Here is a 14441-nt window from a genome sequence, read left to right as displayed (position 1 = left end):
GAACAAATAGGGTCTTTGGTCACCGGGAACTATACATTTTATGACACATGCCATTATTTCTTAAGGCATCCGATAATACAAAGGTCGGAGGACAATTTGAGGTCCTTGAACCCGCATGGGTTGCTGAGTGGCCTCTAGGGTTTATGCGTGCTATATACAAGATTCCGATTCTCTGCATACACTTCCTAAATTAAATGTTATATTGGTGGATGGTTCTTGGAATAAACACATGCACAGATTAGGAATGTGGTGGTGGTCGGAGAATATATATATGACCTAGGGGGACCTGGGAATTGTGGGAGGAGCTTCATTTGGGTTGTTTGAGTCAGCACTGCATGTTGAGATGATCAATGCTTATCTGAAGGTTTTCGATGGGCAATTAGGAGGCCCTGAAGGTGGTTACCATTTACACAGATTCAATCTCAATGGTTCAAGCTTTCAGGGAGTCAAAGGTTACAAAATATTTATCTCAGGTGGACAGTAGATCATATATGGCGGCTTAGCTGCACGTTTGACTGGTGCAGTGTTCACAAGAAAACACATGTCATGAAGGTTCGACAGTAACTTAATTATTTCGTGGATCATGCCATTAGGTTTTGTCAACTTAAATGTAACAAAAAAAAAAAAGTAGATGATTGTAGTTACATTTTTAATCAAAGAGATAGAGACATCTGTTAATATTAATAATAAAATGATTTGTCAATAAATCTAAATTATTGTTTTGAAAATGACATTTGAGAAGAATGGAATCAGTAGATGTAACAAAAAAGATATTCAATTTGGGTTATAAGTGATAAATAGTGTATTAAGCCTGCATAATGAGATATTTTTTTAATTTGTAAGAATACTTTGCAAAGTTATCGTATTAAGAAAAGAGAATCAACGTTTACCACAACATAACAAAAAAGCCAGGTTCACCTCAGTTACCATAAAGCACCAAAAAGCTCATTCTAATGTACTAATTGTCATGTTTACCACTAATTATTGACTGATGGTAACTTAAACGAAATTTCTCACCAATAATTTAAAAAAACACTTAATTAATTTCCCAAGATAATTTGGGTTGAATTTTCTTATATTCACACGGTCACAATCCACGTGGACCCAGTTTCTGGAACCCACGTGTAGGGCCCATGACGTGGACTGTTGTCTTAAAAAAAACGCTTACCTTTCTTTCCTCTATATTTATATATAAACCCACGATCTAGCTATCGTCATTATCCTTCTCTCTTTCTCTCTCTAACAAAAATAATATCAATTTTTCTCTCTCCTCTGAAAATCAAACAAATTTTTAGGGTAAAATTCAGGTAAATTTGTTCAATTGTTTTGAACAAAATCATGGAAGAAAATCAGAATCTAATTGAAAATGAAGAATTATCGGAAATTTCTGATAAATTGGACAAAACCTTAACCCTAGAATCGTCATCAACGCGTCAATCTGATGACGATGAAGAAGAGGAAGAAGATGAAAATGGCGACGAAAATGAGGAATTTGAGTTTTGTTTTCTTGGAGGTTTAAAATCGCCGGTTTCAGCGGAAGAAGTGTTCGAAGACGGTCAGATTCGGGTAATTTCACCGTTTCCCGGCGAATATTCCGGCGAAGGAGAGACGTCATCGTCGTCGACGTACGGCCGGACGGTGAAGAATGTGTTCGTGGTATCAAACTCGCCGGAAAATGATGATGTGGCGGAAGAAGGATCGTACTGCGTGTGGAAAGCGCCGTCGCCGGAGATGAGTCAGAAGAGCAATTCGACGGGGTTCTCGAAGCTTCGGAAGATGAGAGATTTGCTAGCAAGGAGTAATAGTGACGGAAAAGACGCATTCGTGTTCCTAAACGGAAAAACAGACGCTTCGGGTTCAGGCGAAGCGAAAAGGAAGGAGAAGGAGAAGAAGAAGAAGGAGTTGAAGATTGAAGTGGCGGATAAAAAGGGTGGTGGTGAAACGACGGCGTTTGGAGGAGAGAGAAAAGAAGGAAAGAAGAAGAAGGAGAAGTCGGCGTATGAAGCGTTGTATTTGGGTGGAGGGAAAGACAAAAAGAAAGGCGGTGGGAAATCGTATTTGCCATATAGACAAGATTTGGTCGGCTTTTTTACGAATGGTAGTGTTTTGAGTAGAAATGTTCATCCATATTAATACTTTATAATATCATTAATTAGTTTTTTAACAATATAATTTGTTTATTTTGTTTTGTAAATTGAAGAAAAAAAAAATGTGAGTTGGGAGTTGATAATTGTATGACTAATGGCTTGCATTTTTGTTGATATTATTGTGTTAGGGAAGATGTAATGCTAAATGCCTTAATTTGTATTTTTCATTTTTTTTTTCTTTTTTGAGGGGTGGTGGTTTAGTGATTCATTTTGATATCTTGAGATTTATATCCATGTACGAGTAATAATATCATGTGATTATGGGCAAGTATACTTAAATAAACTATAAGGCCCTTTTTTATCTCCTCAATTTGCATGCATTCTAATAAAGTAAATTGTTTGGGAATTATATGACCAATGATATGAATTTTTGGTCTTTTACAATCATTAACTCAAACATTATTACGAGAAGAAAATACACTAAAGTCACTAATACATTTAACTAACAAAAATTTGTCTTACTTTATACGCATAATAACAATTTAACAACTACTTGTATAGTTGTACGAGAGTGTATGACAAAGATTTCATACCTCCAGGTTGTTGGACATTAAAAAGGAAGACTTGTGATGTTAATTTTTTTTGTCATATTATTAAGTTGGTGTCAATAATTATATATAGACAACTTAATGTTTATGTCACGAGACTTTTGCCTTTTATTTTCACATAAAAGATTTAGTATCATAATATATTCTCATTTATTCACGCTACATCATTAGTTGACGGAGTGAAACGTATAGTGTGACTTACAATAATGTACAATTGATGTTAATGACTGATCAAACCAAGATTTTCAACAAAACAATAATGGTTAGGGTTGAGATGAGGTATCTATTACTCGTAGATGTTGAGGCTTGATTGATAATAATGGTTTGATAACCGATAGGATTATTCATTATGTTAATGACAATGACTCGCACTAGTCTATCAATTGTGCTTGCAACATGTTATGTAAAAGACGAGTTGTTAATTCATTTATGCAATAGGAAGAACTTGCGGCAGATGATGGTGCATAGACGCACAGTACATTAGATGTGTGTGTAGTTAGTAGTTACATCTTACATCATAGTCAAGGACTCAAGGTAAGTGTTACTTTGTTGGTAAGGTAACGCCTTTGCAATTAAGGAGTTAGGAAACGAACATCTTCTTGCTAGGTGTACCGTGTACATCATTGTCAAGGTAAGAGCTACATATTTTGTTGGTAAGATATAGTCATCGCAATTACTCGTAAAAAGGGATTAGGAAACCTCTATTGCAAATTTGCAAGGGGTGGGGCTTGAACCTTCGAACTTGAAGAAGCACCCTCAAGCTTGTATGCATATATTATTAAATTTGGAAAGAATGTGAAAAAGGCCTAGGCAATCCAAATAAGGCTAGAGTAGGTTCCATAATATGGAGTAAAATCAATTGGTGATAGTAAAAGTAACTCCTCTACTTTATAAAGACACATCCTCAATTTATAGTTTGCAAACATCTTATCATAATTTTGCTACTATGAAAATGAAGATATCTAATATAAGAAAACATATAAAAAGATCTGTTTTGGTCAGGTCTAATCTGTAATTGTTCGATATTATGTTATCATATTTGAACAAGAATAAGTAATACAAGTACTTAAACTAAGTTTAAATAACTTTTATAAAAGTCAAAACTGTTTTAAATATTTTATTCGCTTTTTAGTTGACACGTTTTGACTTTTGACATTATTCATACTATCTACACTGGCATAGATTTGTGATTTTTAATTATGAAAAATGAAGTTATGAGATCTTGTTGAATATATTATTAAAATATCAAAAAAAAATTAAAAAATTATATTAAACTTGTCAATTAAAAAAAAAAAAAAAAAGAGAGAGAGAGAGAGAGTACATTCATTCTTACTAGGGATCAACTGGTCTGTAGAGTAATCAAGAATGATTGGTACTTCATATTTACAAGTTAAAAAACTCATCTATATTCATTTGTGTTTGTGCCTCTCTAATCTCCATGCAAATCACCTATCATAAAATGATCATAGGGATACATGCGCTCACTTTAAGCGGGGATCTAAATGCTTCACATAATCACATATTAACATGATTATTGTTCCTATCCCAAACCCAAAGATAACAAAGAGGTTACTTTCAAATTTGCCATTATTATCCTCTAATAATTGTATTACGAGTACATAATCGTATTTTTTTTTTTTTTTTTTTTGAAAGAGTACATAATCGTATTTTTAAAATAACATAAAAGTTCTTAATAATTAAATATAATCACAAATTAGGCAATTTCTCTTTTAGAACAGTATGGTCCTACAGAGAGAGTACACCATATGGTACCAAAAAAATACAGAGCAGAGTGACAGTTCACAGGCAGCTAGCTTATGCAACTAGTGCTAACTATTCTTGACCATTTAAAAAAAGATGTAATATCAACATTTTGCTCAGAATTGGATATTTTATGTTCCTTTTATTAATTAGTACAACTATAGAAAACGAATAATGCAAATTTGCAATAATATCATATATCTACTAGAAACTTGAATTTCAATTACACGCTTGGTGTATCTATCGTACGTAAACCCAAGGGAGGCCAAGACTTGTTTATTGCATCTTTGCTCATTTTAATAGGTCGCTCCAAATGAACAAAAAAAAAAATGAGCATAAATGTATCATTATGATATACACGAGTCTATAGTGAATATTATGATGTGTACACATTATGTTAACTTTCCTCACCCAAGTCGTGGTAGAGATATAATAAAAAAATTATACGCTCCAGTTTTTTCATATAATAACACTGATCGATACTACATTTTACTGAACAATTCAGTTTTTTTTTTTCAACTAGTTAAAACTAATTTTTGTAAGTTGAAGAGAGCAAGGCGACAGTTGGTCAAACGAAATATATTGTAATTCATCTCAACAGTGTCTTATTCAAATGGGAAAAACAATACATCTGTTTTATCCCCTATTGATCTACGCACAACTGGATGCATTTACTGGAGATCTGAGATTATCTGTATTACTATTGACTATATATACCTTATCTTCCACAAATGTCAGTACAAACTTGAACTGATGCAAGCTAAACTAAGCTCAACATGCTAGATTCTCAAGCATACCTATTTTGGCAAGTAGAAGCCAAGCAAGGTTCTGTAATATCAACGCAAGTCGAAAATTTCAAATCTCAAGTTTGGGTTGATATAAACATGTGAGCATTGTTCATACAATGGCCTCCCGTCACTGGAATCCTGGTGAGGGTGGAACCCTTTCTCTTCGCATTCCTTGAGAACGTTCATACCGCTAGGATCTGTCAGCCGGAATATACCGTAGTTCCTGTAGGACATCAATAATCAGAGTTACAGCTCAGTAAATTATTCCTGCATCCACCTAGTAGTACAAGTACATAAAATAAAGAAAAGTAACTTGTCATTCAGCTCAATAATTTGTCTTCCCTTGTTTTTTACTTTTACTGTTATGCATCCTTTTACATCCTGGTGTATTCGTGCAATATGAGACATTAGCGCTAAGTACAGACCTAATATGAGTTTGTATGCACTTACGGAAATATTTACCAGGAAAAACAACGATGAATAAATAAAAGACAAGGGAGAACAAATCATTGTATCTTTCAAAGAGTCGAATGATATGTCATTCTCAATTAAGCTATGCTTGTCGTCGTATACTATATTCAATTTTCTTAAATATCAACATGGAACCCTTTCTCTTCGCATTCCTTGAGAAACATATACAGAGTAACTAGTTATTCTTTTCCAAATGCTAGAAGAACAAAAGCATACATGGGCATTTATCTGTTGCACATATGACATATCAAGGCAATAAATGCTAGTAACTTAAAATGACATATTAGACTGCAGAGTGCAGACCTTGTCTTATCAGTGGGAGCCACAACAATAGCGATAGCCTCTGGCACCATCACCTGCATAACAACAGGAAAGCGGATGAGGTAATATGGAGAATCAACATCAAAATTTACCCCAATACCTCTAAAGATCCTTCCGACTTTAGAATAACAAATTGGTTATGAACAATACACAATGAATGACATTATTTCACCAAAAAAAAAAACTAAGAATCATACGTATCTTAATAGGCCATTCTAAGTTAATCGATTATAGTTCAAACCCAAATAACAGTTAACCTTTGACTCCAAATGAAGAAATGGTAGATAGTCCCATTTAAAATAGATAAAGATTTCAAAGTGTGTAGTAAGTTCAATCAGGTTTTGAATTACAAGACAACAGCTGTACTGCTGTACCGCCCGTACACCCGTACCAGCACATCATGAAAGGGATAGAAAGCATATGCTTTGGGATAGAACTTTTTTTGCACAAGACTTTAGTATATATAAGGGAATAAATTAAATTGGGTTTCAAATATATAAAGGGAACTACCTCAGCTGATTACCTGATATGGATACTGCGTATGTAGATCTATCGATGACATAAAACAGCTTTGCGAAGGATGTGTCTGGTAAGTAAAAAAAAGCAATCTATTCAGAGATTCTGTGTTTCTATGTATAAACAAAACTTCACACTTAAATGCACAAATACTCCAAAAAGACAAGTGTATTAATTCAAACATGGTTAAGCAAAGATTACAGAAAAAAAATTCTCCGTTTACAAAGAACGACAATATAGAGGTTATTTAAGCAGAAGCAAGAAAGGAGACATACATGGATCCATCCTACAGGCAAAAGGGAGCGATCATTTTGTATGTTAAAGATGTCCTCTTCATGCAATGCCTGACACTACAATACCAACAATAAGACCAATGCAAGCTACTAAGATAAGATATCATATTGAAGATGCAGAATAGCAACATGAAGGTATTAACAGAGACTCACTGAACTGGAAGTTGACTCCTGCTTTGGTATTATTAACGTGGTAGCATAGAATGTCTCGTTTGTCTACATGGCCGAATCAGAAAACATGAGTTAGATCAAGAATGAGACTGCCGCCATCAGCCAACCACTGTAAAAAAAACTAAACTTAGGCAACTAGGACAGGCAACAGTAATAAACCATAAAAAAAAAAAAAAAAAAAAATAAAATAAAATAAAATAAACCCGCAGCTAATAGCAATAAATTTGTTATTAATTTTGTATGATAAATTCCATTCCAACTAAAAGAGGTGATATTGAGTGGTATTGAAGATTTATAAGGAAAAACAAGTACTTGAGTCATTGGCATAAGACTATCCTTACAGGTTGCATACCAGTATTAAAGATTACCATTAGTCTCCATATGCGCCATTATAAATCCCAAACAGGGCAGAAGAAAGTTCAATAATTTCAACTGATATATACTTCAAAAATGCTAATATCTATTAATCAATCAATCAAAGCCTTAATTCCATAAGTGGGGCCGGCTACATGAACCAAAAGTGATTATTCCGTAAAGTCATCCACAAAAATCTTCCTCCTCCATCCCTTTAATCAAATACCTCATTCTCATGCAATCCTTCCTAACCCCTTCCAACCAAGTCATTTTCGGTCTCCCTCTACCTCATTTAACCTTTCCATGATCCCACTCTTCCACTCTTTGTACCGGTGCACCCTGGGGTCTCCGTTTTACATGCCCGAACCAACACAAGCGATTTTCCCTTAGTTTGACTTAATATCTATTATGACTATTATATATTACCCATAAAATTCAATGAGCTCAAGGCTCAACTACTTGCTTCATGTAACAAATGACCACATGTTTCCAACCAAACCAGCATTGGACTAGTAATTTCTTTATATAGATATCCTTGTTGAGGAAGCCTATGCAGCAGAAAAATGCAGGCTTAGTTCTTAATTATGGCCAAACCCATAGTACAAGTCACTAACAGGAAATCCATGCATGTGCATATTATTCACTACACATATTGAAGCATATATCTAAACATCAAAGCAATTACAATATAACATTCTTATTTAAAAAGTAACTATGCAAGTAGAATTTAAATGAAGGAGATAATCCTAGAAAGCAGGCTTAATGCAAAAATGCTGGCTTGGTATTAGCGAATGAAATTAGGTTTATTTTTGTGTGCAAAAATAAACCTGCAGGCTTTGTCAACAACCTTCAATCTTTGGGTTGCCATGGTGATGTTAGAATTTTTAAGTAAGTAAAACAAATATATATAATAAATTTTTTTTTAAAAAAAAAAAAAAAAGAAAGAGAGTAAGTAAAAGGGGATGCGTTGATATATTTACAAGAGAAAATGTAAAACTTATTATGCAAAATCCCAAAAAAGAAAGATTACAAAATATTTAAGGACAGAGGCTAACAGGGAGTTTGTACACAAGCCAACAAAGATTAATGGATTATGATGATGAGCAGCACTTAATGGTAACAATGAAGTAAAGGTCCTTGAAGCATATCATTTCATCTAAGATTAAACAGACAAAAGAAATAGAAAAGAATCTTACAAGGGAAGCACCAAGAACCCCACATGTCTCGAGATCCTTGTTGGTGTTGTTACGAGCAATTTCAAGAAAAACCTCCATTAATTGAGCTGACTGATTTGAAAATCAAACATTACTAAAGAAACCTTAACATTTGACAATACAGAGGTATATGTAAGAGAGGCAAAGGTAAACAAGAAACAAAGTTTGACACCTGTAAAGCCCATATACTGTATAAAGTAATTCAAACAGATTTTTGTTTACTTACAATATGTAATTTTTTTAGGCCAAGCATTGCAGATTCTGAATAAGTATATCGTGAATCACCAACTGTTACTTGCGAAACTTGTGCAGCATAAGGTGCAACTTCCGTGCAGGAAATTGCAGCTGAAGGATAATGGGTAACCATTTTCTTAAATCCTGTGTCATGTATTATAATATTAACACAAGTGATTGATTAATTTTTTATTTTTTATTTATATGAGAATAAAACGCAATAGATTTTATAGAAGCAGAAATTGATCGCAGTGAGTTAGAAGTCAAAATATATCAATTCATTTGACACACACAGATTACTGGGAAAAGAAGGTTTACGTTAAACATTTTCATTGTAAACAACTCATATGAAAGAGAAATGCTATGTAGTTTCATTCCCTTTTATGCCTTGGCTACACTTATCTAAGAGCAACTAATCGCAATTCATAAGGTTAACTCTAATCTTCTGCAGATATTCTAACATTAATCTTGCATCCCATATTCCCATGGTTCGCAGTTTCACATAGTGCTAAAAAATTTCCCAACTCCAGATCAATATTGAGGATGCAAACTCCCAGTACTAACATTTGAAAATGTGACTTCTAACTTCATTAAAGTGCAAGTTAAAAACTAAACATTTTCCTCAAGTAGAGGACCATATCTAAAGTGCACATAGAAGAAGCAAAAAGTCCAAGATGCAACATACTTCGTATGAAGCAGGACAGCATGCAGCTTCATCAAGTCCACAAAAAAATTCATATAATCATATAGTCCATACAATTCTTTCTTTGGAGCTAAATGATTCAGAGACACATTAATCTATAGCATTGGATTATAATAAAAGTTAAGAAAATCCTGACATTGATTCTACTAATTATTTATAGTTAATTAGCATATGGTAGTCACATTTAAGTCAAGGATCGTTCAAAATAAGCTTTACTACTATAACCATAATTTCTCCATATCTATCATTATTCAAGACGTGTTTAGAAGAATATTTTTTCAGCTGGCCATTTTATTTATATATGCGTGGCTAATCACTGTACTCAATCACCAAACGCCTTATACTAGTGAAATGATCAATGAAGGGAGTGTATACACATTAGTATTTTCTTCATAAATTATGCTCAAAGTAAAATCTGAAGCATACAAAAATCCATGCACCCCACATGCCCACACCACTTGGTATGTTGCCTTGGTGTTGTTCCTTTCTATAAAACCGTTACAAAGTTCCTACTATTTATCATGAAGCATCATGATCAATTAGAATAACTCTAAGCCAGCAACATCACATCATTTAAATTAATAAACATTCTTTTACTAAATATGCGATCACATCATCTAATATCTTTATTCCAAACGTCGAAGAAGTCAACATAGCTATGATGAACAATAAGCCTAAGAAAGCATGTTATTAATGATAAAAAATCACCAATCTTCCAACAACCCATATGGGAATAAGGAATATATCCATTCAAGTGATAATTGATATGCCTAACCCAAACAAGAGATTGTCGAATACAACTATACATTGATAAAGAAACGCTTGCAAAACAACATTCATTACTAAATCTATGTTTATAGAGACATAGACACGAGGCACGATTGCGAAAGGATACATTTAGTGGCAACTTTTTTTATATGGGTGGATATTCAATCTGTCCAAACTTGTGACAATGTTTTTGTCTATACAATTGACATTAAACATGCCAACTTCTACAAGTTGTTCGTGCTACCCTAGAGTAAAAGTTATACTCAAAGTGACTCCGTAATTAGTTATGAGAGTGCATACCAACATCTAATTTTATCAAACATATACCTTTGTTGAAATTTTAATAAACAATAGAGTATCAATTAAGGAGGGTGATCAATAATTCAATATCCCAATTAGACCAGTAATTCATCTGATTGCAAATTGGCCCCACTTCAAAGAAATGGGTACCACCTCATAAAATCAACAAATACAAATACAAAAATAGGGAAAAAGAAAAGTACAGACAAATATCAAGATTATATAAACACAAACAAAAGGTAAAAACTTTATAAATTATAGCAGCCATAAAGATAGAATAATCCATATAAAGAATCAAAACAAGGTAGGAATTAGCATATTCTTGAAGCTTAATAGGATAAATTATGATTTGAAAGTTGAAGCATGATGAATATAAAAAGATAAGACTTAGAAGAGAGAGAATTACATACCTTGCAAGAAAATCCTGTGATTGATTTGATGTCAGTGGTTAATCCTGCATGCTACGCAATTAGAAAGAGAGAGAGAGAAAGAGGGGAAAGAAGAGAGAATTGGAAAATGAATAGGTCGGTTATTGGTGTCCTCTGTTTCAGGAAATGTGGAGTTTCTTCAAATAAGAAATTGGGTAAATTTTGGGTATAAACACACAAAAAGTTTGTGACTTTGTGGACCATTACTGTTAATTCAGATAACAAACAAATCTTGGAAAGTCAAAAACAATTTATTTATCGGGTATTTTAGTCATATACAGTTAATAGACTTCGTTGATTTCAATTTTTTGTTAAATAAAGTGGTTAATAAATTCTCCAATTTCGTTTAATCGTGGGAAAAGAGAGATAAAGAGATATAAGAAGGTGGTCTATGTGATGAGGAGATCCAGAGATAAAGAAAATCGTTATTGCAATTTAAAAATAAGGCCAAATTAGAAAATAACACCTGTTAAAAGACCGTATTTTGATTTTAACACCTTAACATTTCAAAGTTTTATTATAACACCTACTAAAAAATTAAAATTTTGGTTTCACCACCAGAAAACGGATTCCGTGACGGAAATTTTGCATGGGCCCCACAAATTAGCTTACCCTCCAAATTTCTTCCTATTCATTTCGACTATCACCCAAAATAGGAAAATGGTAGAAAAATTATGAAAAGTGGTCCACCTAAATTATGTATTAATGCTAACTGCCCAAAAAACTGTCTCAATAAATGATTAAATTTAACTCAAATTTAATACTCAAACAACAACAAACAACCCCTCAAAAAATAAACTTGTTCATCATCTCTCTCACTTTCTCTCTCCTCTGGGTTTTTGTTTTCTATTAGCAAAATCGATCGAAAATTCTTCAAATTGCAGCAGATCATGCCATGGTAAAACAGTAAATTACCCATTTTGATTCGTGGATTTGGGTTCGCGTGGGTGAGCTAGGTGAGTCGAGAGTTTTGGTTTCGCGGTGTGATGAGTTTGTGTTCGTGGTGGTGGGTTCTGGATTTGAAGGGTGGGTGTTTCTAGGTGGCGTCGGTGGTGGTGCTAGGTCGTTCTGTTTAACTTTGGTGGTTTTGTGGGTTGGTGGGTGGTGAATCGTGGGTTAGGTGGGTGGTTCGTGGGTGGTGGGTCGTGGATTTAGGTTCGCGTGGGTGAGCTAGGTGAGTCGGGGGTTTTAGTTTCGTGGTGTGATGAGTTCGTGGTTCGTGGTGGTGGGTTCGTGGTGGTGGGTTCTGGATTTGAAGGGTGGGTGTTTCTAGGTGGCGTCGGTGGTGGTGTTGTCGCCGGCGAAGCAGGCAGGTCGCCGACGATCTGGGGATATTGATTACGATTGATTAATCACTGGATTGTGAAATTGATTTTCTAAAATCATAGAAAGCACAAATAAAAGTTAAAAACATCTTACCTCAGAATGTTCAATGGAGGAGAGAGGTCGAAAGCTGATTCAATGGAGGATTCAGAATGCGCTTCAATGGAGGAGAGAGAAATGGAGGGGGAGGGGGGTGGGGGGAGAGAAGGGGGGTGCAGTCTGTGGAGTGACTCAGTGAAGCAATTTGGGAATGTGGGTGATAGTCGAAATGAATAGGAAGAAATTTGGAGGGTAAGCTAATTTGTGGGGCCCATGCAAAATTTCCGTCACGGAATCCGTTTTCTGGTGGTGAAACCAAAATTTTAATTTTTTAGTAGGTGTTATAATAAAACTTTGAAATGTTAAGGTGTTAAAATCAAAATACGGTCTTTTAACAGGTGTTATTTTCTAATTTGGCCTAAAAATAATGTAGGAAGTGTGATATAAGGTGGTACTTGAAAGCTTCGAAATAACCAAATTGATAAACATGATTATTGGGCGGGCCGGGTCAAGAACAAAAAATCAGTCCATTGCTTGGGCCAGAAATTACGTGCCCAAACTTGCCTAAAATGGTCGTGCGGGCTTGTCGGACCATTTTTCAGGCCGGGCTAAAAAATCAACTAAAATTATATAAAAACGCATTCCAAGCCGCCTAAAAAATTCAAAAACTTGGGGCGGGCCTGACTCGATTTCGAGCCGAAAAAATTTGCCCTAAACCCGCCCAAATCCGGGCCAGGCTGACTTTGATCAGCTCTACAAATTGATAATTTTGGTAGGACTTCGGTCAAGGTAAAACTCGTTAGAATAGCTATAAGGACATGTTCTTTTGAGCAAAACTAATTGGCCTTAGCTTTTCACAACTTATTCATAGCCTAACAAGTAACAACTTAGTTTACTCATCATCAACATGAAGTTGAGGATCACATCCATGGTTGCATTATTTACATCGTTCATGCAAGCACAAACCACACCCTTAGCATCTCATTCAATGACTTTTGAATATTATATTGTCAACAACGATTGTTTAGGAAACTTTTAACGAATAATTAAAGATATTTTTTACACTTTTTTAGACTTGATCCAATAAGTATGATTTGATGACCTAATAGTTTTTGTTTGACCCAAATCACTTCATGGTCCTGGAACCAAATCTCACGTACATCTTACATGTATCTTGCTGTAATCTTTTTGAGCTTGGCGGGGATTCCATTGACCCCCTTTGACCTCCCCCGACTTTTAAGAGGTTATCAAGGAGAGTTATGGGAATTATTACAGTATAATTGTATTATTTCTGATTGCTTGTTGGTTACCTAGAAGTAACTAAGTAAGTCTCACTCTAATTAATTCACATTTAATGTCATTTAAGATTTAATGGCTTAAAAAAAATGTTTAGCCTTTTTTATAGATCTATTGGCATGATTTTAACTTCTAAGCCTTTGTTTGAAAATAGGATGTTTTTTCTTCAATGCTTTGGTCTATAATCAGCTCTAGACACTTTAAAATTTACTAATTTAGATAATTAGAGGTGAGAAAAGTGATGGTTATTTAATTTTTAAACTTCCAAATCCACCATTTAATAAAATAAATTAAATTGAAATGAGTGGATACATATTTAAATGCCCAATGGAAAGTTGACAAAGAAGACATTCTATTTAAAAAGAGAGCAACCATTATGTAAATATATTCATTTCAATTAATAAAACAAAATCCAACTCTTCCTAATCAAATTAAACTTTCTACAACAACTTATCAATGAATATGAACTAATAATTTATAAGCCATGATTAACTGAAAACCTACTATATAAACTTATCACCCCCTTATAAGTTGCAGACTAATCTAATTATTCTAAATGGCATTAGGTCAGATCGGGTCGGGCTGAATACTATAAGGTTCATTATTTTAAATTGGACCTAAGAATGGCACATGAGCTTAATTGGGTCACCTTCTAAAAATTACTTGTATATTGCAGCTCAACACGTAGCTTTGTGGGCTTGTGGGTTTGATTAGACCAACCCCAAAGCATGCAGACATGAGGCACAACCTACCCATAATCATCTTC

At 34.3% G+C, this 14441-nt stretch overlaps 2 protein-coding genes across 2 annotated transcripts; one reads left to right on the top strand and one right to left on the bottom strand.

The window, feature by feature from the left end:
- Window positions 1-1202: 1202 nt before the first annotated feature.
- LOC110708726 lies at window positions 1203-2452 on the top strand. Its single transcript, XM_021886936.1, has one exon. It carries the CDS (start codon window positions 1339-1341, stop codon window positions 2131-2133), a length of 795 nt encoding a protein of 264 aa, XP_021742628.1. The 5' UTR covers window positions 1203-1338; the 3' UTR covers window positions 2134-2452.
- A 2568-nt stretch (window positions 2453-5020) lies between these two features.
- On the bottom strand, window positions 5021-11213 carry LOC110708717 (AMSH-like ubiquitin thioesterase 2). The gene is made up of 8 exons (XM_021886924.1): window positions 11000-11213; window positions 8811-8962; window positions 8567-8656; window positions 6999-7061; window positions 6828-6902; window positions 6560-6622; window positions 6019-6071; window positions 5021-5467 (listed from the first exon to the last, which is right to left on the bottom strand). The coding sequence occupies exons 2-8, from the start codon at window positions 8949-8951 to the stop codon at window positions 5293-5295; spliced, it is 660 nt and encodes a 219-aa protein (XP_021742616.1). The 5' UTR covers window positions 8952-8962; window positions 11000-11213; the 3' UTR covers window positions 5021-5292.
- Window positions 11214-14441: the final 3228 nt, after the last annotated feature.

Source organism: Chenopodium quinoa, unplaced genomic scaffold, assembly GCF_001683475.1.
Source record: "Chenopodium quinoa cultivar QQ74 unplaced genomic scaffold, ASM168347v1, whole genome shotgun sequence".
In the NCBI taxonomy this organism is placed as follows: domain Eukaryota; kingdom Viridiplantae; phylum Streptophyta; class Magnoliopsida; order Caryophyllales; family Amaranthaceae; genus Chenopodium; species Chenopodium quinoa.
This window is presented reverse-complemented; position numbering and strand designations above follow the sequence as displayed.